The sequence below is a fragment of the Arachis ipaensis genome, chromosome B8 (assembly GCF_059453495.1).
Source record: "Arachis ipaensis isolate K30076 ecotype BB chromosome B8, ASM5945349v1, whole genome shotgun sequence".
Classification (NCBI taxonomy): Eukaryota; Viridiplantae; Streptophyta; class Magnoliopsida; order Fabales; family Fabaceae; genus Arachis; species Arachis ipaensis.
Window position 1 is genome coordinate 101057055 of NC_142443.1, and position 24966 is coordinate 101082020.

Consider the following 24966-nt stretch of genomic DNA (forward strand, 5'->3'; position numbering starts at 1 on the left):
TAATACGAGAAAAAACGTTAAGAATGATTCTAAATTCAAAATTACGGTGGAGATAGTTTCGATTCTGACCCTCAACATTAGGAACCCAAAACAATACTTATCCCTAAAAAATTCTTTATATTTTATATAGGAAAAGTCTAGGGACCAGCAATTTTATTAAATTTTGGCTAGCATGTAACCAGCAAAAAAAGGTGAGTCATTAGATGAAATCTCATACCAATCTCACACCATTAAATCATCATTGATGGCTACCAATCACAAAAGTTGCTGGTCCCCTAGCATTGCTCTTTTATATATATGCGTGTCTCCGTATCTTATAAAATTTTAAAATTCGCGTGTCGACGTATCCCGTGTCGTATCGTATGCCGTGTCCGTGTCAATGTCCGTTCATCATAGATTTTTAGTCAATTTTTTTAATTTAATAATTTAATAATTTATTTTTATTCCACGTTTTTAAACATTATTGATTAATTGCTGACCTAAAACGATAAATTTTGCTAGTCTTCATCGATGGACAATAACTTGGATATATAATAGAAATAAAATGTTGTTTACGTACTAACTATTGAAATAACTCTGATTGATATATGGTCAGAATAGTTCAAGTTCAGGTTTAGGGTCGAGCTGGATATCAAGACCACCAACAACAACACCACTAAAGAAGCCATCCGGTGTGGTGATACAGAGAGACAATGACAAAACCGGTAACTGGACCGAGTCGGAACTCGATGCACTGTGGCTCGGTGTTCGAAGGCATGGCCAAGGAAACTGGGAAGCAATCATTGCTGATTCACATTTGGGATCATCCTCCCTACATCACAAAACTCCCAAAGAACTTTCCACAAGGTGGACAAAAGAGACCTTCAAATTCTTCCCATCTTATCAACTACTTGCTCCATCATCACTGCCGCCGCCGCCGCCACCACCACCACCACCACCGCCGCCACCACCACCACCACCGCCACCGCCACCGCCACCGCCACCTCCTTCTGCATTAGAGAAAAATAAAGAGAAGAAGGTGGTGGATGATACCGCGGCAACTACGACGAAGTTGATGCCGACTGATCTTGATAGGGTTCCTCCTCATATGTATTTGGAGTATGGGATTAAGAGGAAGCCTTATTACACTGTTCAACATCAAAGCTCAATGCGGAGGAACATCAATATGCCTTCAGGTTTCTCCATAAACACTCAATTATCCCTTTAAAAAGAATACAGGACTAGTTAGAATTTATTACTTTTATTCATTATTTATTTAAAATATATGAACTAAAATTATATTATTAGATTATTAGGTTAAAAAAATTAAACTAATAATTAAAAATATTAGCTAAAAATAATAAATTATGTTAATTCTTGTGCTTTTCTCTTTTTTTCTTTTTAATAGAATTTGGTTTAGGAAATTAAGAAATAATATAGCTACCAAAAGAAGTAAAAATAATGTCATTCAATTCTATTTCATTAGAAATTAAATGATAAACTGACGTAGAAATAAGTATATTTTTGATATATATTATGAAAGAAAAGTGAAAATTTTCACATTGATTTATCACCACAAATTAATTAGAAAAGGAAGAGAAAATGTGATAATAAAAAAGAAATAAATGAGTGGTTGTCAATGAAGTGATATTGATTTTAAGAGTAACAGAATTAGAGAATTCAATGGAAAATTCAGAGGATTATAGGAGAAATTGAAGGTATATTATATTTGAGATAATGAAAAAAAAATGTTAGAATATAATTAGAATCAGATATACTAAATAATACTAATTGATTATAATTGATTCTAATTATATTCTAACAAAAAGGATAAATTAGATAAAAGAGAAGAATAATTTACGCATATTTTAATAAATTTTACATTTTACACTATTGTTCACTTATATAAAAATTAGAATACCTATTGATAAAGAGCAATAAGTGAGGTAAAGCTACTCTCATCAACTCTAGTCAACTCTATTGTATATATGAGTTTAGGTGTGAAGAGAAAAGAATGAGATAGATCATAGAAGGTAGTAATAGAGAAGTAGAGTTAAGGAACATGAAGAAGGTGAGGATGAGGCTTAAGAGAATAATTCTATAAAAATACAAATACCATACAAAAACAAAATTTTTAATTACTACAACTAGATCTGATCCCTCAAACTGACCATCATAGGTATATATAAATCAGTGTTTAATAAGCAACAAAGATAAATAAATAACAATTATATAAGATGTATATTAAAATGAATCATTAAAATTAATTATTAATAGAAAATATATATTAAAATATAAAATATATATTAAAAATAAATTAAATTATATATATATTTTATATACAAATATATAATAATTAATTTTAATAATTTATTTTAATATATAAATAATATTTTTAATAAATATATTAGAGATAGTAGGAGAGAGAAACCAAAAGCATTGTATAATTCTTTTATATTTGTGGATCTTTATCTAAGGCTGGCAATATATACTCTATCTGCGAGTACCCGACCCACTACGAGTAGGGTAGGGTGCGGTACGAGTTTGCTTGGAGATAAAGTAGGGTACAGGTTTAGGGTATATCCTACCCTACCTGCCACGCTAATAAATATATATATATATATATATATAGCAAAGAAAGTGAATGTTGAACCCACAATTTTTTTTTTTATAAAAATTTGAAATAACTACTAAACTAGTTTATGATCATATTATTTGTAATTTTATGTAAAATTTTTTTAAGATTTTATTATTTTTAATTTTAATTTGAATTTAGTTTTTTATTTTCTATTTTATTAATATGTATAAAATTTGGAATGGTTGAATTTTATATTTACTTAAATTTTTTTTTTTCTATAGATAGGGTTGGGTAGAGTAGGGTTTAGAACTTTAGAGTGCGACTAGGGTCAGGGTTGAGAAATTATTAACCCGCATATAGGATAGAGTAGAATTTTAAAAAAATTTTCAATCCACGAATAAAATTAGGATAAAGTTCAAACCCTATTTTACCTTACCCTACCTTATCCATTACCAGTCCTATATTTATCTCTTTCTCTATGCCACATATTTAGAATAAAAAATGTATGTATTATAAAATTTACTAAATAACACAGCTCAATTTATATATAACTCCTCAAATCTGGCTTCTAATTTCTTGATACAGTTTCTGAACCCGCAGCCGGTGTTCAAAAATGTTACTCTTCAGAATTTTCTCATCAAGAAGCTCATCTTGCAAGTGCAAATGTTACTCCTCAAAAGGCATCAATGTCTGGTATAGTAGTACTCTAGAATATTCTTTCACACGTTAATTTCTTGAGATAGTTTCAAATTTTGATCCTATTCAAGGGAATTATTATTCCTCTTCAGGAGTTTCTCATGAAGTGGTGATTCAGCATGCAAGTGCACCTCCTCGTCAAAGGGTATCATCACCAGGTATTTTTATTCTAACATATATATTCTTTCTCTTACATATTATTATACATGTTATCATATATAGAGATGAACTACAATTATAAATAATAAAGTTCCCAAGTAACAAAATATTCTAACTTTTTTCTGATCCCATATAATATAAATTTTTATGATGAAAACAAAATAAAGAAGAAAATGTGAACTCGAATAGTGCACTAATTACTAAAATGGAGTTGGAACATATTTGCAGAGATATAGTAACACTAATATAAAGTTTTCCGTAAATTAAACATAAAAGAACTCTAATAGTAATTTTATCTCCAAAAAATGCTATTAGGAATTTCTTTTAATTTTTTTCCCAAAATAGTTATTAAAAATTTCTATCTTCCTAAAACCACTATATTAACAATTTATCTAACTTCATATCTGCAAAAATCACTCTTTTTTATAGAATTACACCACTTATAAGTCCTCCATATTAATTAAAATTTTTGAGCCGATAATAATGTAGTTTCTACTTTTTTAAATTTTTTTTATCCATCTAATTTAACTTAAGAATCATTCTAGTATGATTTTTATCGTTAATTAAAGTAATTAACACTTTTTTTATTGTTAAAACAATAATTTTTTAAAAATATTTCTAAGAAAAAAAAGTGTTACTAAAATATAAAAAAATATAACATTAATTTTAACAACACTTATATAACCACCATAACCACTTTAATATAAACATACTGGAATCCACCTTAACTTAATTACATGATATCATAATATTCACAAACAAAATTGATGCATTTTTTTTTAAATTTATCATTTTAATTTATAATATATGTTACGAAAGCATCTCTATTATAAAAGCTTAGCTTAATCTATTGTTATGGGTAGTGTAGTTATATACTTATATATAACAATATAGGACGATAATATTTTGGTCTTGTTTAAATAGTTTCTGGGTTGGCCCCTGTGGAAGAATCTTCCTCAAAAGTTTGTGATGCGAATCAAATTGCATTATCAAGTATGAAAAAATTACCAGAAACAGAAGCAGAAACAGTAGTGATCTCTATATCAAAGGGTAAGGAAGCTTCAACAAGTGCTGCTGACGACGATGAGACTAAACCTCAGCAAAGTCTCCTTTTGGGTGGTCAATTCCAACTTTCTGATATTCTTGATCAGATGAAGAACAAAAAAAATAATGCAGAAAAGAAGAATATTGAAGAAGCTAGAGCTGGTACTAGCTCCAATCCTTTTCGTGTTGATTCAGATTAAACTCTCTCTCTCTCCAATCCTTTTCATGGGATGATGAATTTATGTATGTATATATGTATGTTGGGTGTAATTTATGCTTTGACATTTAAACCTATTACTTGCGTTTATGCTTTTCACACTGTGTGAGAGAATGCTATAATTTATTAGATTTTTCTGAGAAAAGCTTTTAGGTTGCGTTTGTTTCTGAAAACAGGGATAGGACAAGACATTGAGAATATGATAAGATAAGACATTGAGAATATGATAGGATAAGACATTGAAGGACAGAGACACAAAATTTTGTGTTCTTATATTCTATTTGGTGATAAATTAGAACAAATTATGAAAATTCAATTTATTCTCATTTTTTTTCATTCAAAAAATTTGAGATGAAAAATATAATAATAAAAAATATAATTATAAAAAATTAATAAGAATAATGAAAAAAAAATAAAAAATAAATTGTGTCCTTTGTTAGTGTTTTCGTGTTTTTTTTGTTCGGATGGACACAAAATACACTAATTCTATGTCTCTAAACACATTATTTTTGTTCATGTCTCCTCTGCCAAACACAATTTTATGTTTCTGTGTCCCTATCTCAATCTCCTGTTCCTGTAAACAAATACAGCCTTGGAGTTTTTTCTCCTTCCAAAGTAATTAAATTTATTAGTTACAACCAAAATAAATAAAAAAGATTAAATCCCAAATCCAATTGGCGTCACCAAAAACGCCTAAACCCTTGGCAAAGTTGCATTGAATAATGGAAGGGGCTACTGCATTTTTTCCTTTGTTATTAGTTGCATTCAATCATAAATGCCTTAACTCAGAATTTATATGTATTTTATATTTCTGTACTACTACATATTTAAGCATTTTTAGTAATTATATCTAACTAATTGGTTTAAATCTAATAAAAATTATTTACACAACGTATACGTAAATTACATTTTTTTTCTCATACGTTTTCTTTTTTTTATTCTTCTTCTATTGTTACTGTTGTTGCAGCATTTTTTTTCTCCTCCTTCTCTTCTGGCATTATTACATGTATGCAATATTTTTTATTTCTTCTTTTTTATTTGTATTTTTTGTTTAATTTTTCTTTATTTTTTCTTATTTTTATTTTTGAAGAAGAAAGAGAAAGAAGATCTTATTTTTATTTAAAGAGGAGGAGGATCATATTTTTATTTGAAGAGGAGGAGGAGAACAAAAAAAATATAAAACATAAAAATAGCATCGAAAATTTTCAATCGTGACACAGAAAATTTTTTAATTGAAAGATAAAAAATTTTTTAATCGTAACATAAAATATTTTCTTAACCAATAAAGTTATTAGAAACGGAGGAGGAGGAGGAGGAGGAGGAGGAGGAGGAGGAGGAGGAGGAGGAGGAGGAGGAGGAGGAGGAGGAGGATATAAAACATAAAAATAGCATAAAAAATTTTCAATCGTGACACAGAAAATTTCTTAATTGGTAGATAAAAAAATTTTTAACCGTAATACAAAATTTTTTTTAACCAATTAAAAGTTATTAAAAAAAAAATAACACCAAAATTTTTTAAATGTAACATATAAAATTTTTTGTTTTTATTTCTTTTTTCTGTTTGATTTTTTTTATTTTTTCTTATTTTTATTCGAAGGGGATGAATGTGACATATAAAATTTTTTAATCGTAACACAGCACTAAAACAAAATACATATATATTTTTTTAAAGTTTATTCCATACTTTTTCCTTAATAAAAGTTTGAATATTATTGCATCATTGATTTTTTTTTTCATCTTTTTGGGTTTTTCAGAGAGAAAAAAAATACAGAACAAAAAAAAAAGATTTGTAACACCCCATTACCCTAAACCTTACCTCTAGCCATAAAGCAAAGGATAACAAAGTACCACGACAGTTCTAAAGCTTATAATAAATAATATATGTCCAATAATTTATATAACCAGAAGCCCGATGAAGGAATAAAGTTCAAAGTCGCATAAAGCAGAATTACAATATGCGAAACATTCACACACGATACTAAACGCGTAAGCACGGATAGATCAAGACATAATGAATATAAAACCTTATCGATAGCTCCAGGATACACAAGGTAATAATTAGAGTAAACAAGATATATATAAGTATGATATACAAAAGAGGACTAGTTGTAGCCTGCGGAGTTTAGGCCGGCTAGTCAAACTGAATACAAGAGAGTTTTGAAGTTTAAAACAGCAACAACCTATCTCTCAAAGTTTTCAGAAATAAATCCTCTAAGGCAACAAGTTAAATGCACAAAAGATGAGAGAACTACAACATAATAATCAAAATATAAAAAGATAGCAAAAGATCTTCCACTCTATCACCATCTTACAAATCACCGAGGTGGGTTATGACCTGCATCTGAAAAGCAACAACAACATATGGAATGAGAAACGGAGGTTCTCAGTATGGTAAAGGGCCCATTATATAAGATGTAAGGTTTCAGGACGCCAAAGGAAATCCTAAAACTTCTCACCAAACATATATTCAAGCTTAACGAAAACAAATAACTTAAACCAAGCACCATAATCAGGGTTATCTAAACTTAGGGGATTTCTAGCTAATATCAAATCACACCTTTGTATCCCACAGCTTTCACCAACCTAACCTCCATGCGATCCCATTGCAACCGCCTACCGAGCCTCCTCAATCCTAGTAGAAAACACAAGTAATGCAGACAAGTAAAGCACAAGTAAAGTACATATACAGCAATTAGAACAATTAGCAAGTAAACATGTGTTTCATTTAGGCATACTGAAGATAAGCAAAGCAAACAAACACATAGAAGATGTATATGATGGATGCCTGTCCTATTGGCTCGTGATATAACTTATCGGTCTATAAATGCCACCCCGACACATCCTTCCGAATGTAGCCTTTCTACCACGTCCAGAGATATAGGCTCTGCACACTCATGCAGCAGAGAAATCTGCCACGCTGGAGATATATGTCCTGCACACTCATACAGCAAGGAGTTTCCTATGCCGGGAAGATATAGGCTCTGCACACTCATGCAGGCATGTAGCAGAGAAGGTTATGTGTAAAACCCAGTTAATTAATAGCTAATTAACCCATAAATTAAAATATATTCTAGAAAGTGAGAAATGAGGATTTTATGGTTTAATATGATAGGGGAAATTAAAACGAAAATTTTGACATCAATTTTAAAGAAATCAGCCCAAGATTGGGCCAAACGGGTCAAACTGGACTAACTGGACCCAAGTTGGGCTCAAGGGCCCAGCCAAGTCTCATTCATTAATGAAGCTCAGCTCTCTCTCCCCTCAAAACACAACAAGCACGCTGAAATTAAGAAAGGAAAAGGAGAGAAGTTCCAAAACCCTTGTTCCACATTCAATTGATCATAACTTTTGATTCGGAGCTCCGATTGATGCACCGTTTATGGCCACGCAACCGCGGTGTCGAGCTCTACGAAACCCACACAAATATTTTTGAGGTAGGCCACAGTTTCTTCTTCAAATCCCAGCCCTTGATTTCGAATTTATTGGGCAAAAATGTTGAAATTTGTAAGCTCCTTGTATTGTAGGATCAAATTAACTTGAAGGGAAGGCTTGTTCTTGCCTCCTTGATCCTTGGGTAAGGTAAGAGATCTCAAACCCTAGTGAAAGTATTGAATTTGAGGTATTGGGTATTGAGTTATTGTGTTTTGATGTGATATTATGGTTTAGGCATTATATATGTGTGTATTGGAGCTTGATTGGTGATTTTGGAAAGCTTGGAAAGGAGCTTTGTGTTGGGAAAATCTGTTGGTGGAGTTTGGAGACCTTGGAAGGTTGATATTTGAGAGTGTTCCGGGTAGAACGGGAATCGGCCAAGGTATGGTTTCGGTTTCCTATATCTAAAATGTAATGTGGTGTGAAAACGTAGGCTAGTGGCCTTAAGATAGGATTTTGAAATAATGAAGTAGTTGATGAATGATGTAAATTGTGTTGTTATGCATGAACTTGGTGGGTTGTGACATGTTGATATATTTGATGAATGAATTAGATTGAGATGGATACATGGATTGATATGTTTATTTGATGAAAAGGTTGAAGCTCTTGTTGATGAGCATGTTTCTGGAGTATGATATTGACATGTAAAAATATATGGTGATTGATGAAATGGATTGTTTGTTTTGGAAATTGAGATGTGAAATGGTGATTATGACGTGAGATTTGTTAACTTGAGATATTGGTTAAATATGGTGTAATTGATGGGTTGATAATTGAATGAGGTTTGAAAATAGTTAATGTTGGAATGGTTGAGTTTTGGGTTGATTTTGTTTGGATTTGGTAAGTGTAGGTTTTGAAATGGGGAGTTTATGAGTTTTGGTAAAAATGGAATTTTGATGAAATTCAACGGATCATATCTTGAGTTATTGTTTTTGGAATTTGATGATTTTTATATCAAATGAAAGATAATTTCATAAGCTTTAAAATGGTTTAAATTTGGTGAAAATCTGAAATTTGTGGAAGGAGATATGATCATTGGAAGTTCGGGCCAAAAATCTGAATTCTGCAACTTCTGCAGAATTTGTGATTTCTGGGTTGTGTGCGTATGCACAGCCCTGTGCGCACGCACAACCCGCGGAATATTGAGCCTGTGCGCACGCACAGCCCTGTGCGTATGCACACGCAGGAACGGGGCTGCTGCTGGGAGCGCTAGCACACTCTGTGCGTGCGCATGGCCAAAGAAGTTTTGCGAGCTGTGCGTACGCACAGATCTGTGCGCACGCACACGTTGGGAATGGCTTGCTATTGGTGGCGATGGCACACCTTGTGTGCGCACACAACCCTGGAGATTTTACTTTCTATGCATACGCACACGTTTAAAAATGCTTCTGGGTGTGCGCACGCACACCCCTGTGCATACGCACGCGACCCAGTTCTTTTCTAAAGCTATTTTTTAAGTCCTTCACATTCCCAACAAGCTTGTAACTTTCTGAGATGTTATTTCACACTTATAAATGCCCAATTTTATCCCCTAAATCTTAAATTGATGTAAAATGCCTAGTGAATGAAAGTAGGCTAGGAAAGAGGGTAACTTGTGAAGGAATAAAGGGGATGTTATGATGAGTATGATGAATGATGATGATATGAGTTCTTGAGGAGTATGGTGGAGTGCTGTATATGATATGAGCCGAATGGCCGAGTATGAGATGAGCCGAATGGCTGTGTGTGATGATGATTATGGCAGGTTATGAATTATGATTTATAAACCGGATGACTAAGATGAATGTTAACACATGGCTGTGATTTATATGCATATATGCTGAATTGTGAGTATTGTGATTGTTGCACTCCACCTATCTGAGATATGAGTTTTTCTGGGTGAAAGTAGTGGCTAGCCACCACGTGTTCCAGGTGGAGACTCGATACTGTGCTGACCCTATGTCGTAAGTGTGGCCGGACACTGTGAAAGTTCCGGATGAGCTCGCCCCCGTAAATATACACCAGTGAGGGTGTTGGATATATATGAATTTATGATTTATATTGAGAATAACTCGAGTTGGAGATGCACGACAGCGGGACAGTCCAATGGTTAGCTACCAGAACTTGTTGGGTTGGCTTTATAACTGACAGATGAGACTCATCAGCCACTAGGATAGGCATGCATCATATGCATTATACGTGAATTGTCTGGATTGCCTAATTGAGTGCATCATTACTTGCTAATTGCCTAATTGTCTTATTTGCTTCCTACTTGTGCATCTCTTTATTTGGTATACTTGTGTTTGCATTTCAATTTCTGTTAGCGATTGGGAGGTCTGCAGGATTTGGAAAGGGGATATCTAGTTAGTGTGAAGATCCTTAAGTTTAGTCGCCTATTTACTTTTCTCATGGTTTAGCATTGTTTATACGCTTTGATTATGATCTGGAAGTGCTAGGATTGCCTTTGGTTTTCCCAGGACATTACATGTTAGAAATTTGGACACTGTTACCATGCTGAGAACCTCTGGTTCTCACCCATGTGGATTTTGTGGTTTTCAGATGCAGGACGTGAGGCTCCTCGCTGAGGCATGCTGGAGACTTCCTTTTGGTGGAGATCCTTGTATCTTGGGATTTTATTTTGATTATTATATACTTGTTTAGATACTTACATTTTCCACTGTATATGTATTTTGTATTAACTCCTCTTAGAGGTTATTTTGGAGAAACAGGTTTTGTATTTTGCCTTTTGGGTTCTTTTGGGATTACCTCATATATATGTATATATTTACTTATATGCTTGGGCCGGTTATCTTCGTAGGCCAAGTCCCGAGTCTTGATATATGTATTTTGGCACTCTTTTGTATATCTCCTAGCGTCAGCTTACTCTTTATCTGTTTCATTTACGTTATCGATCGGAGTGTTGTGCGTTTTGATTTACCCCCTTTTTTCTTCAAAGGCTCCTAGTTACAAATATTTTCATACTACTATATATACTAAATTTTATTTTTAGAGGTCGTAATATCTCGCCACCTCTATTTTATAACTTAAGCATACGACTCTATGTGGTAGGGTGTTACATTATGCGAGCGAGATACCACCCTAACCCTCACATCTCAACGTAAGCGGGATAAACCAACCGTCCTTATGCCGGCACCACGACCTCGACAAGCGGGAGACTGCCACAACCCTTGCCCGAGGTGCTTAGCGACTCAACAATCTCAGCATAAAACAATGTATCAATGGTTTTTCAGAATTCATTTTCAGTACTCAATAAAGTCATCTTTCAACTCTGAGTCCCAAACTCGTCTCAACCACCATAAATCTGTAATTCCAAAACTCATTATCTTAACATCATTACAGTACCCCGCCATCTCTCTCGACTAATCCATCATTAGTACTCCAGAAACCTAAGTCTCTATCTTCTAAAATTCATACAAAAATTCATCAATTTAAGTTACTAATTCTCCTCTATTAATCCTTAGGCCTAAATACAAGATGTTACTCTTAAACTGCAACTTAAGGAAGTTTGGAAAGTTGGAGAACCCTTGAAGATGGAGAAAAAATCATTTTTCAGTAAAACAGGATCTCACGTATGCAAGTCTCCATCTCTCGTACGCATGCAGTCAAAAATAGATAGTTGCGTACGCGAGTGTCCCAAACCGATTTGGTTGCTCGCGTTGCGTGTGACATGTTTGCGTACGCAAGGGTCAAATCTCTGGTAGCTCACGTACGCATATAGTGCTCGCGTACGCAAAATGCCCAACTCGAATAGAATGGCCGCGTCGCGTGCATTGTGTCGCGTATGTGACCCTTACCAGACCTAGAAAATTTTCAAAGTTGCAGAATTCAGTTTTAAGCACCAAACTTTAAACGTTCATAACTTCCTCTATAGAAATCCATTCAAACTTTATATCAATTTAAAGCTCTCAAAACAACCGTTAATTTAAAACAAATTTCACCTAATTTCGAAAATAGAGGCTCAAGTTATGATCCGTCAAAGTTCACCAAAAACTGGTTTTTACCAAAATTAGCTAGGTTTTCAAACTTCCAAAATTCACAACCAAACCAAGTCAAAGCTTATTCAATTTCACCATAAAACACTGCAATTATTGGCAGCCATTCCTGGGATCCAGAAAGTCTAAACCTTGTCTGTGGTATTCCGAGTAGGATCCGGGAAGGGATGACTATGACGAGCTTCAAACCTGCAAATGTTGGGCGCAAGTGACAGTGTGCAAAAGGATCAATGGATTCTATTCCGATGCTAGCGGGAACCGACAGAAGATTAGCCATGCAGTAGCTGTACTTGGTAATTTTTCATCCGAGACGAGAAATCCGATAGTTGATTAGCCGTGCAGAAACCGTAGAGGACCATTTTCACTGAGAGGATCTTACAGCTTGCCATGGAAGGAAGTAACGCATGGTTGGAAGAAGGCAATAGGAAAGCAGAGGTTCAGAAGCAACAAAGCATCTCCAGACGCTTATCTGAAATTCCCACCAATGAATTACATAAGTAACGTTATCTTATTTTATGTTTTATTTATATTTTAATTATCAAAACCTCATAATCAATTGAATCCGCCTGACTGAGATTTACAAAGATGAGCATAGCTTGCTTCAAGCCGACAATCTCTGTGGGATCGACCCTTACTCACGTAAGGTTTATTACTTGGACGACCCAGTGCACTTGCTGGTCAGCTGCACGGAGTTGTAAGGAAAGTGTGAGATCACGATTCTGTGTACCAAGTTTTTGGCGCCGTTGCAGGGGATTGTTCGAGTTTAGACAACTGACGGTTCATCTTGTAGCTTAGATTGGGTAATTTTATTTTATGTTTAAGCTTTTTATTTTTATTTTCGAAAAATTCAAAAAAAAATAATTTTGTTCTTCAGAATTTTTAAGAATGAATTCTAGAGTTTCATAAGATATGTTGAAACCTGGCTCGCTGTTAAGCCATGTCTAATCTTTTGGACCGAGGTTTCCACCTATCTTTGCAGGAGCCTTTTGGTTCCCATCAATTTGGCTGTTGTATGCGATGCTCTGCTAAAGCTTGGCTGGCCTTTGGCCATGTTTAATCTTTTGGACCGAAGCTTTCACTTAAAGCTTGGCTGGCTATTAAGCCATGTCTAACTTATTGGACCGAAGCTTTAGACTAACATTGCATGATTCCTGGAATTCTTATAAAAAATTTTGAATTTCTTATTTTTCTTATTCCAAAATATTTTCAAAAAATACAAAAAAATTAACAAACCATAAAACCAAAAAAAATTTGTGTTTTTTTGTTTGAGTCTTGTGTCAAATTTTAAGTTTGGTGTCAATTGCTTCTTTTTAATTCTCTTAAAATTTTCAAAAATTCATGCATGTGTTCTTCATTGATCTTCAAGTTGTTCTTGATGATTGTTTTTGTTTGATCTTTACATTTTCTTGTTTTGCATCTTTTCTTGTTTTTCATATGCATTCTTGAATTATTAGTGTCTATAGATTAAAAATTTCTAAGTTTAGTGTCTTGCATGTTTTTCTTTTCTAAAAAATTTTCAAAAACATGTTCTTGGTGTTGATCATGATCTTCAAAGTGTCTTGGTGTTCATCTTGACATTCAAAGTGTTCTTGCATGCATTAGTTGTTTTGATTTTAATTTCTTATGTCTTGTGTCTGTCTGTTGTTTTTCTCTCTCCTTATTAAAAATTCAAAAATAAAAAAATATCTTTCCCTTTATTTTGCTTATAATTTTCAAAATTTTGGATTGATTTAGTCATAAATTTTTAAAATTTGGTTGTTTCTTGTTAATCAAGTCAAAATTTCAATTTAAAAATTTTATCTTTTCAAATTTTTTTCAAAAATCAAATCTTTTTCATTTTTCTTCTTAATATTTTCGAAAAATTTTAAAATTGATTTTCAAAATCTTTTTCTCATTTTTATTTCATAATTTTCGAATTTATTACTAACATTTAATGTTTTGATTCAAAAATTTTTAAGTTGTTACTTGCCTATTAAGAAAGGATCAATCTTTAAATTCTAGAATCATATCTTTTAGTTTCTTGTAGTCAAGTAATCAACTTTAATTTCAAAAATCAAATCTTTTTAATTTCCTTTTCAAATCTTTTTCAAAAATATCTTTCAATCATATCTTTTTCAAAATTTAATTTCAAAATCTTTTTCTAACTTCTTATCTTTTTAAAATTGATTTTCAAATCTTTTTCAATTAACTACTTGACTTTTTGTTTGATTTTAAAAGTTTTCTATTTCAATAATATCTTTTTCAAAATCACGTAACTACTTTTCTCTCTCTAATTTTCGAAAATCACTAACCATTTTTTTAAAATTCTTTTTAATTAACTAATTATTTTAAATTCTAATTTTATTTTCCTTCTTAAATTTGAATTCTAACTAATAATTAAAATAGAAACAAAAATATTTTTCTTTTATTTTGAATTAATTTTCGAATACTCTCTCTCTCTCTCTCTCTCATCTCTTTCTATTTGTTCATTTATTTACTAACACTTCTCTTCTTCTTATAATTCGAACCCTCTCCCTCTCTCTGTGTTCGAATTCTTCTTCTCCCTTCTTCATTCTATTTCTTTTATTCTTCTACACACATAAAGGAATCTCTATACTGTGACATAGAGGATTCCTATTCTTTTCTGTTCTCTTCTTTTTCATATGAGCAGGAACAAGGATAAGAACATTCTTGTTGAAGCTGATCCTGAACCTGAAAGGACTCTGAAGAGGAAGCTAAGAGAAGCTAAAACACAACACTCTGGAGAGGACCTAACAAAAATTTTCAAAAAAGAAGAAGAGATGGCCGAACCCAATAACAATGGTGGAGATGCAAGGAAGATGCTTGGTGACTTTACTGCACCCACTTCTGACTTCTATGGAAGAAGCATCTCAATTCCTGCAATTGGAGCAAACAACTTTGAGTTTAAGCCTCAATTAGTTTCTCTAATGCAGCAGAATTGCAAGTTTCATGGACTTCCATTGGAAGATCCTCATCAGTTCTTAGCTGAATTCTTGCAAATCTGTGACACTGTTAAGACCAATGGGGTTAATCCCGAGGTCTACAGACTTATACTTTTCCCCTTTGCTGTAAGAGACAGAGCTAAGATATGGTTGGACTCACAACCTAAAGAAAGCCTGAACTCTTGGAAAAAGTTGGTCAATGCTTTCTTGGCCAAATTCTTTCCACCTCAAAAGTTGAGCAAGCTTAGAGTGGAAGTCCAAACCTTCAGACAGAAGGAAGGTGAATCCCTCTATGAAGCTTGGAAAAGATACAAGAAATTGATCAGAAGGTGTCCTTCTGACATGTTTTCAGAATGGAGCATCTTATGTATATTCTATGATGGTTTATCTGAATTGTCCAAGATGTCATTGGATCACTCTGCTGGTGGATCTCTTCATCTGAAGAAGATGCCTGCAGAAGCCCAGGAACTCATTGAAATGGTTGCAAATAACTAGTTCATGTACACTTCTGAAAGAAATCCTGTGAATAATGGGACAACTTAGAAGAAAAGAGTTCTTGAGATTGATACTCTGAATGCCATAATGGCTCAGAATAAAATATTGACTCAGCAAGTTAATATGATTTCTCAGAGTCTGACTGGAATGCAAGCTGCATCCGTCAGTACTAAGGAAGCTTCCTCTAAAGAAGAAGCTTATGACCCTGAGAATCCTGCAATGGAAGAGGTGAATTACATGGGAGAATCCTATGGAAACACCTATAATCCTTCATGGAGGAATCATCCTAATTTGTCATGGAAGAATCAATAAAAGCCTAATCAAGGCTTCAATAATAATGGTGGGAGAAATAGGTTTGGCAATAGCAAGCCTTTTCTATCATCTACTGAGCAACAGACAGAGAATTCTAAGCAGAGCCACCCTGACTTAGCAACCATAGTCTCTGATCTAAGTAAGACCACTCTCAGTTTCATGACTGAAACAAGGTCCTCCATAAGAAATCTGGAGGCACAAGTGGGTCAGCTGAGTAAAAGAGTTACTAAAATCCCTCATAGTACTCTCCCAAGTAATACAGAAGAGAATCCAAAGTCAGAGTGCAAGGCCATCAATATACCCAACATGGCCGAATGCACAGAGGTGGAAGAGGCGGTGAATGCCAGTGAGGAAGACCTCAATGGACGTTCACTGGCTACTAAGGAGTTTCCTATTGAGGAACCAAAGGAATCTGAGGCTCATACAGAGATCATAGAGATTTCACTGAACTTACTGTTACCATTCATGAGCTCTGATGAGTATTCTTCCTCTGAAGAGGATGTAGATATTACTGAAGAGTAAGTTGCTCAGTATTTAGGAGCAATCATGAAGCTGAATGCCAAGTTATTTGGTAATGAGGCTTGGGAGGATTAACCTCAATTGCTCATCAATGAATTGAATACCTTGGTTCAACAAAAATTACCTCAGAAGAAACCGGATCCCGGAAAGTTCTTAATACCTTGCATCATAGGCACCATGACCTTTAAGAAGGCTCTGTGTGACCTTGGTTCAAGTATAAACCTCATGCCACTCTCTGTAATAGAGAAACTAGGGATCTTTGAGGTACAAGCTGCAAGAATCTCACTAGAGATGGCAGACAATTCAAGGAAACATGCTTATGGACTTGTAGAGGATGTCTTTGTGAAGGTTGAAGGCTTTTACATCCCTGCTGATTTCATAATCCTAGACACTGGGAAGGATGAAGATGAATCCATCATCCTTGGAAGACCCTTCCTACCCACAGCAAGAGCTGTAATTGACGTGGACAGAGGAGAGTTAGTCCTTCAATTGAATGAGGACCGCCTTGTGTTTAAGGCTCAAAGATCTTCTTTTGTAACCATGGAAAGGAAGCATGAAAAGCTTCTCTCAATACAGAGTCAAACACAGCCCCCACACTCAACTTCTAAGTTTGGTGTTGGGAGGTCACCACTAAGCTCTGAGTCTATATGAAGCTTTCTAAGAGCTTCACTGTCAAGCTATTGACATTAAAGAGGCGCTTGTTGGGAGGCAACCCAATGTTATTTAATCATATTTATTTATTTTCCATTGTTATTTGATGTTTTCTTTAGGTTGATGATCATGTGAAGTCACAAAAACAAATAAAAAATAAAAAACATAATGAAAAACAGCATTAAAAACAACACACCCTGGAGGACAGGCTTACTGGCATTTAAACGCCAGTAAGGGGGCGTTTAACACCCAGCCTGGCAGCATTCTATGCGTTAAACACCAGAATGGGCAGCACTCTGGGCGTTTAACACCAGAAAGGGCTGTCTGGCATCTGGCTGGCGTTAAACGCCAGAAATGGGCATCTGGCTGGCATTTAACGCCAGAAATGGGCAGCAGGCTGGCGTTTAACGCCGGGAAAGGTAGCAGAGCTGGAGTTTAACGCCAGAATTAGCACACAATAGGCGTTTGAATGCCAGATTGGTGTAGGGAGCAGAATTCCTTGACACCTCAGGATCTGTGGATCCCACAGGATCCCCACCTATCCCACCTCTTCTTCTCTCCTCTTCACACCTTTCCATAACACTCTTCCCCAAATACCCTTGACCAATCCCATCAATAACTCTTCCCCAAATACCCTTCACCTATCAAATATTACCCTCTTCCCTATATTCTCTTCACCAATCACATCCATCCATCATAAAATCCCACCTACCTCACCATTTAAATTCAAACCATTTCCCTCCCAATCCCACCCCTTCATGACCGAATCCCCTCTCTCTCCTACCCTATAAATACCCCTCCTCACTACCTTCATTTTCACACATCACAAACACCTCTTCCCCCCTTGGCCGAACCACTCATCTCCCTCCATCTCCTCCATTTCTTCTTCTTCTACTCATTTCTTTCTTCTTTTGCTCGAGGACGAGTAATCATTCTAAGTTTGGTGTGGGAAAAGCTAAAGCTTTTTGTCTTTCCATAACTATTAAGGCACCTAAGGCCGGAGAAACCTCTAGAAAGAGGAAAGGGAAGGCAATTGCTTCCACCTCCGAGTCATGGGAGATGGAGAGATTCATCTCAAAGGTCCATCAAGACCACTTCTATGAAGTTGTGGCTGAGAAGAAGGTGATCTCCGAGGTCCCCTTCAAGCTCAAAAAGAGTGAGTATCCAGAGATCCGACATGAGATTCAAAAAAGAGGTTGGAAAACTCTCACCAACCCCATTCAACAAGTCAGAATCTTAATGGTTTAAGAGTTCTATGCCAATGCATGGATCACTAAGAACCATGATCAAAGTATGAACCCGAACCCAAAGAATTGGCTCACAATGGTTCGGGGGAATTACTTAGATTTTAGTCCGGAAAATGTGAGGTTGGCATTCAACTTGCCAATGATGCAAGGAGATCCTCATCCTTTCACTAGAAGGGTCAACTTTGATCAAAGGTTGGACCAAGTCCTTAGGGATATTTGTGTGGAAGGAGCTCAATGGAAGAGAGACTCAAGAGGCAAGCCGGTTCAACTAAGAAGGCTTGACCTCAAGCCCATGGCTAGGGGATGGTTAGAGTTCATCCAACGCTCTATCATTCCTACTAGCAACCGGTCTGAAGTTACAATAGACTGGGCTATCATGATCCATAGTATCATGATTAAAGAGGAAGTAGAAGTTCATGAGATCATATCTCTAGAACTCTACAAGGTGGCGGATAAGCCCTCTACTTTGGCAAGGTTAGCCTTCCCTCATCTCATCTGTACCCTATGCAATTCAGCTGGAATTGTCATAGAGGAAGACATCCTCATTGAAGAGGACAAGCCCATCACTAAGAAAAGGATGGAGCAAACAAGAGAGCCCACTCATGGACCTCAACAAGAGCATGAGGAAGCCCCTCATCATGAAATCCCTGAAATTCCTCAAGGGATGCACTTTTCTCCACAAAATTATTGGGAGCAAATTAACACCTCCCTAGGAGAACTGAGTTCCAACATGGGACAACTAAGGATGGAGCACCAAGAGCATTCCATCCTCCTCCATGAAATTAGAGAAGACCAAAGAGCCATGAGGGAGGAAAAACAAAGGCAAGGAAGAGACATAGAGGAGCTCAAGCACTCCATAAGATCTTCAAGAGGAAGAACTAGCCGCCATCACTAAGGTGGACCCGTTCTTTAATTTCCTTGTTTTTATTTTTCTGTTTTTTGAAAATTATGCTTTATGTCTTATCTATGTTTGTGTCTTTATTACATGATCATTAGTGTTTAGTGTCTATGTCTTAAAGCTATGAATGTCCTATGAATCCATCACCTTTCCTAAATGAAAAATGTTTTTAATTCCAAAAGAACAAGAAGTACATGATTTCAAATTCTATCTTGAAATTAGCTTAATTATTTTGATGTGGTGGCAATACTTTTTGTTTTCTGAATGGATGCTTGAACAGTGCATATTTTTGAATTTGTTGTTTATGAATGTTAAAATTGTTGGCTCTTGAAAGAATAATGAAAAAGGAGAAATGTTATTGATAATCTGAAAAATCATAAAATTGATTCTTGAAGCAAGAAAAAGCAGTGAAAAGCTTGCAGAAAAATAAAAGAGAAGAAAAAAAAAGTGGCAAAAAAAAGAAAAGAAATAAAAAGAAAAAGCAAGCAGAAAAAGCCAATAGCCCTTTAAACCAAAAGGCAAGGGTAAAAAGGATCCAAGGCTTTGAGCATTAATGGATAGGAGGGTCCACAAGAATAAAATCCTGGCCTAAGCGGCTAAACTAAGCTGTACCTAACCTTGTGCTTGTGGCGTGAAGGTGTCAAGTGAAAGCTTGAGACTGAGCGGTTAAAGTCGTGGTCCAAAGCAAAAAGAGTGTGCTTAAGAGCTATGGACACCTCTAATTGGGGACTCTAGCAAAGCTGAGTCACATTCTGAAAAGGTTCACCCAGTTATGTGTCTGTGGCATTTATGTATCCGGTGGTAATACTGGAAAACAAAATGCTTAGGGTCATGGCCAAGAATCATAAAGTAGCTGTGTTCAAGAATCAACATACTGAACTAGGAGAATCAATAACACTATCTGAATTTTGAGTTCCCATAGATGCCAATCATTCTGAACTTCAAAGGATAAAGTGAGATGCCAAAACTGTTCAGAAGTAAAAAGGCTACAAGTCCCGCTCATCTAATTGAAGCTAATCTTCATTGATAAGTTTGGAATTCATTGTATATTCTCTTCTTTTTATCCTATTTTGTTTTCAGTTGCTTGGGGACAAGCAACAATTTAAGTTTGGTGTTGTGATGAGCGGATAATTTATACCCTTTTTGGCATTGTTTTTACATAGTTTTTAGTATGATTTATTTACTTTTTATTATATTTTTATTAGTTTTTATGAAAAAATCACATTTCTAGACTTTACTATGAGTTTGTGTATTTTTCTGTGATTTCAGGTATTTTCTGGCTGAAATTGAAGGACCTGAGCAAAAATCTGATCCAGAGGCTGAAAAAGGACTGCAGATGCTGTTGGATTCTGACCCTCCTGCACTCGAAGTAGATTTTATGGAGCTACAGAAGCCCAATTGGCATGCTCTTAATTGCGTTGAAAATTAGACATCCTGGACTTTCCAGAAATATATAATAGTCTATACTTTGCCCGAGATTTGATGGCCCAAACTGGCGTTCAAAGACAGCCTAAAACATCTTGGCGTAAAACGCCCAAACTGGCACCAGAATTGGAGTTAAACGCCCAAACTGGCACCAAAACTGGCGTTTAACTCCAGAAACAGCCTATGCACGAAAAAGCTTCAATGCTCAGCCCAAGCACATACCAAGTGGGCACCAGAAGTAAATTTCTGCACTATCTGCACTTAGTTACTCATTTTCTGTAACCCTAGGCTACTAGTCTAGTATAAAAACTACTTTTAGAGATTTATTTTACATCTTTGGAATATCTTTTGATCATTTTGATCTTTGAGACCATTGTTCACGTTTGGAGGCTGGCCTCACGGCCATGCCTAGACCTCTTTTCACTTATGTATTTTCAACGGTGGAGTTTCTACACCCCATAGATTAAGGTGTGGAGCTCTGCTATTCTTCATGAATTAATGCAATTACTACTGTTTTCTATTCAATTCACGCCTACTTCTTCTCCAAGTTATACTCTCGTACTTAACTCAGTTAAGTCAGAATTAAGGGGTGACCCGTGACAATCACCCAATCTTCGTTACTCGCTTAGCCAAGATCGCGTGCCTGACAACCACAAAGCGGTCTACATGATGTTCAACGTAGTCATTGGACGACAGCTAGAGTATAATCTCTTGGATATCTAATACACGGACCAAGTCCATGAGATTAGTATCTTTGTGGTATAGGCTAGAATTATTGGCAGCCATTCCTGGGATCCGGAAAGTCTAAACCTTGTCTGTGGTATTCTGAGTAGGATCCGGGAAAGGATGACTGTGACGAGCTTCAAACCTGCGAATGTTAGGCGCAAGTGACAGTGTGTAAAAGGATCAATGGATTATATTCTGACGCTAGTGGGAACCGACAAATGATTAGCCATGCGGTAGCTGTACTTGGTATTTTTCATCCGAGACGAGAAATCCGACAGTTGACGAGAAATCCGTAACGCATGGTTGGAAGAAGGCAATAGGAAAGCAGAGGTTCAGAAGCAACAAAGCATATCCAGACGCTTATCTGAAATTCCCACCAATGAATTACATAAGTAACTTTATCTTATTTTATGTTTTATTTATATTTTAATTATCAAAACCTCTTAATCAATTGAATCCGCCTGACTGAGATTTACAAGGATGACTATAGCTTGCTTCAAGCTGACAATCTCCGTGGGATCGACCCTTACTCACGTAAGGTTTATTATTTGGACGACCCAGTGCACTTGCTGGTCAGTGATAAACCACTATTTTATGGTTTATATTGTGTTTAATTGTGTGGTTTTGTCATGATCCTTACCCATTTATTCATTAAAATAGCATGCATTTATATTTCCTTCCTGAAATTATTGCATGATTGAAAATTGCTTCCTAGAGACTTTTAATTATGCATTTTAATTCTCCTTTATTCCATTCGATGCCGTGATCTGTGTGTTAAGCGTTTCAAGCTTTATAGGGCATGAATGAGTTGGAGATTAGAAAGGAAGCTAGCAAAAATGGAAGGAACACAAGAAATTGAGGAGACAACCAGCGAGAAGTGACGCGGCCGCATGGCTCACGCGACCGCGCGGAAGAGGAGAAATCGCAGTGATGCGGCCACATGGCTCACGCGACCGCGCGGAATGGAAAAGCACAAGCGATGCGGAGGCATGGATGACGCGAACGCGTGGCATGGAAAAACGCGAATGACGCGTCCGCATGGATGACACGATCACGTGACGTACGCGATCTGCATAATTTGCAGAATCGCTAGGGGCGATTTTGGACCCTATTTTGACCCAATTTTCGGCCCAGAACAGCAGACTAGAGTCAGAGAACATGCAGAAACCAAAGGCAACATTCATTCTACACAGTTTTAGTTTTAGATCTAATTTACTCCTCCTCTAGGTTTTCTCTCCATACATTCATAGTTCTTAGGATTAAATTTTCTCTTAGTTTTTGGCATTGGAACACTGAGAAGAGTTATTACCTCATCAAGACTTCGTCATTCTAGTTCGTTTTCTTTACTTGGCTTTACTCTTCCATGTTCTTTGCTTTGTTTAATTTTACCATTGGAATATTTTTAGGATTATTTAATACAAGGATCACTTTTATTTTTAATTGACTATTTTGATTTTTATTTACAATGTCTTTCTTTAATTCCTTTTTATATGCTATGAATTTTACATTCACAATGAGCGAGTAGTTCCCTAACTTGATGGGGAATTGATTGAAAGGAACCCTTGAGTTGGAAGGCTTGAAAGAAAAATTGTAATTGGGTTTATGGTTGGATTGCCTTCTAGTCACTAACACCAATCCCTTTTAATTAAGTGGATTGCAACTTGTGAACAGACGTAGCATTCCAACTTGTTTGACTTTCCCTTACCTCGTAAAGGATAACTAAACAGGACAAACTTTAATTGTCAATTAATCCTGAGAGCATTCCAACAATAATAGGGATTCCAACTAATCAACTCCCAGTCAAGGCCTTTATTTACATTATTCAAATTCACCAATTTAATTTCCTGTTTACTCAACTCAAACCTTTTTGAAAACATCTGATTAATAAAATAGCACACTTTTCTGCAACCCGTTGGGAGACGACCTGGGACTCATACTCCCAGTAATTTAATTTCAATTTTCTATGACACCTTTTTAAATTGATAGGTAGATTTCTGGCGAGTTAAGAACTATACTTGCAACGTATATAAACTAACAATTTTTAATTCGCCAATTTCTGCCCGCATCAATTTTTGGCGCCGTTGCCGGGGAGTTGCAATAGAGTGCTAAAGTTATTAATTAGAATTTATTTATTTGCATTTTATTTTATTTTGCTACTATGAGCTGCATGTTTCTTTCGTCAAATGACGCGTTCACTTCCTGATCCAAGCCTGCCAATATTCGATCCTGAAATTGAAAGGACAATTTCACGAATAAGGCGAGCTCGGCGTCGGTTAACCCTCTCTGAGGGCGGATCTGAAACGTCAGTTGAAGAAGAAACCAACCCCCGTTCTACTGATTCAGTTGATTCACGTGCAGAAGACATGGCAGCTAGGAGAGTTACCATCCAGGAGGAAGGAGCCCCTGATTTTACAATGCAACTGTTTCAAGTGCATCACCCAGCGGTGGCTACAGATTTTGAAATAAAGACCGCACTGCTCAATTTGATGACCAAGTTTCATGGCTTACCTGCTCAAGAGCCTATCAAGCACTTGAGAGATTTCCAAGCAGCCTGTTCTACTGTCAGGCGTGATGGTGCTGATGAAACTTTAATTTTGCTGAAAGCTTTCCCGTTTTCTCTTGAGGAAAAAGCAAGAGAGTGGTACCACACTCAACCTCTAGTAAATGTATCCAACTGGGATACGCTTAGAAAAGAGTTTTTGGATAAATTCTTTCCATCTGAAGTTACTGATAAACTGAGGAAAGACATTTCCACGATTGTTCAAGATGACAACGAGACTCTATTTGAATACTGGGAACGCTTCAATAATCTTCTGGAAGCATGTCCCCACCACATGATTGACAAAATAGTGTTACTCAGCTATATCACACAGGGTATGAGGCCCCAAGATAATACCACATTGGAAAGTGCTAGCAATGGGTCTATGAAGAAGTACAAGACCATTGATGAGGCATGGCAATTGATCAGCGACTTAGCTGAATCTACTAGGAACCACAGGCAGAAACAAGGCCGTTCAAAAGCCGTTGCAGAAGTATCCTCTAGCAGAGAGACTGCTGCTCTAGCTCAGAGTATCTGTGAAATGACCAACTTGCTGAAGCAGATGCAGTTGAATCAACAACAAGTTCAGCAAGCTCAACCTTCTCCAGCACAGCAAAGCCAACAGTTAGTCCCACAGAGAGTCTGCGGAATTTGTGCTGATTATAGCCATTATACTGATGAATGTCCGCAGCTCCAGCAGGAAGACAACATGGTGGCATCCACTCATAACTTCTATGACCGCCCCAACCAAGGGTACAATCAAGGTGGAAACAATAACCATGGATGGCAGGACAATTCTAACCAGAATTGGAGGGACAACAATAACAGAGGAGGCAGAGACAATCAGAGAAATAAGAGGTGGAATAATAACAACAACAGGCAGTAGAATCAACCTTATAGAGCACCTCACCTGAGGCAATCCTAAGGACCACAAAATACCCAACAGCAGACCTCTCAAATTACTTATCCTTCTTCATCTCCTAATGATGAGTTACTACAATCTATTGATAGGAGACAACAGACCATGGAAAATAACCTTAGTGTCACTCTAAATGGTCTGACCTCTGCTGTACAAGCTCTCGCCTCACAGATTGGATCAATGCAAAATTCCAATA

At 36.0% G+C, this 24966-nt stretch overlaps 1 protein-coding gene across 1 annotated transcript; it reads left to right on the forward strand.

Annotated features, from left to right (window-relative positions):
* The first annotated feature begins 1054 nt into the window (after positions 1-1054).
* LOC148549023 (uncharacterized) lies at positions 1055-4706 on the forward strand. Its single transcript, XM_088496207.1, has 4 exons — positions 1055-1175; positions 3143-3250; positions 3346-3411; positions 4337-4706. Exons 1-4 carry the CDS (start codon positions 1055-1057, stop codon positions 4654-4656), a joined length of 615 nt encoding a protein of 204 aa, XP_088352333.1. The 3' UTR covers positions 4657-4706.
* The last annotated feature ends 20260 nt before the right edge of the window (positions 4707-24966 follow it).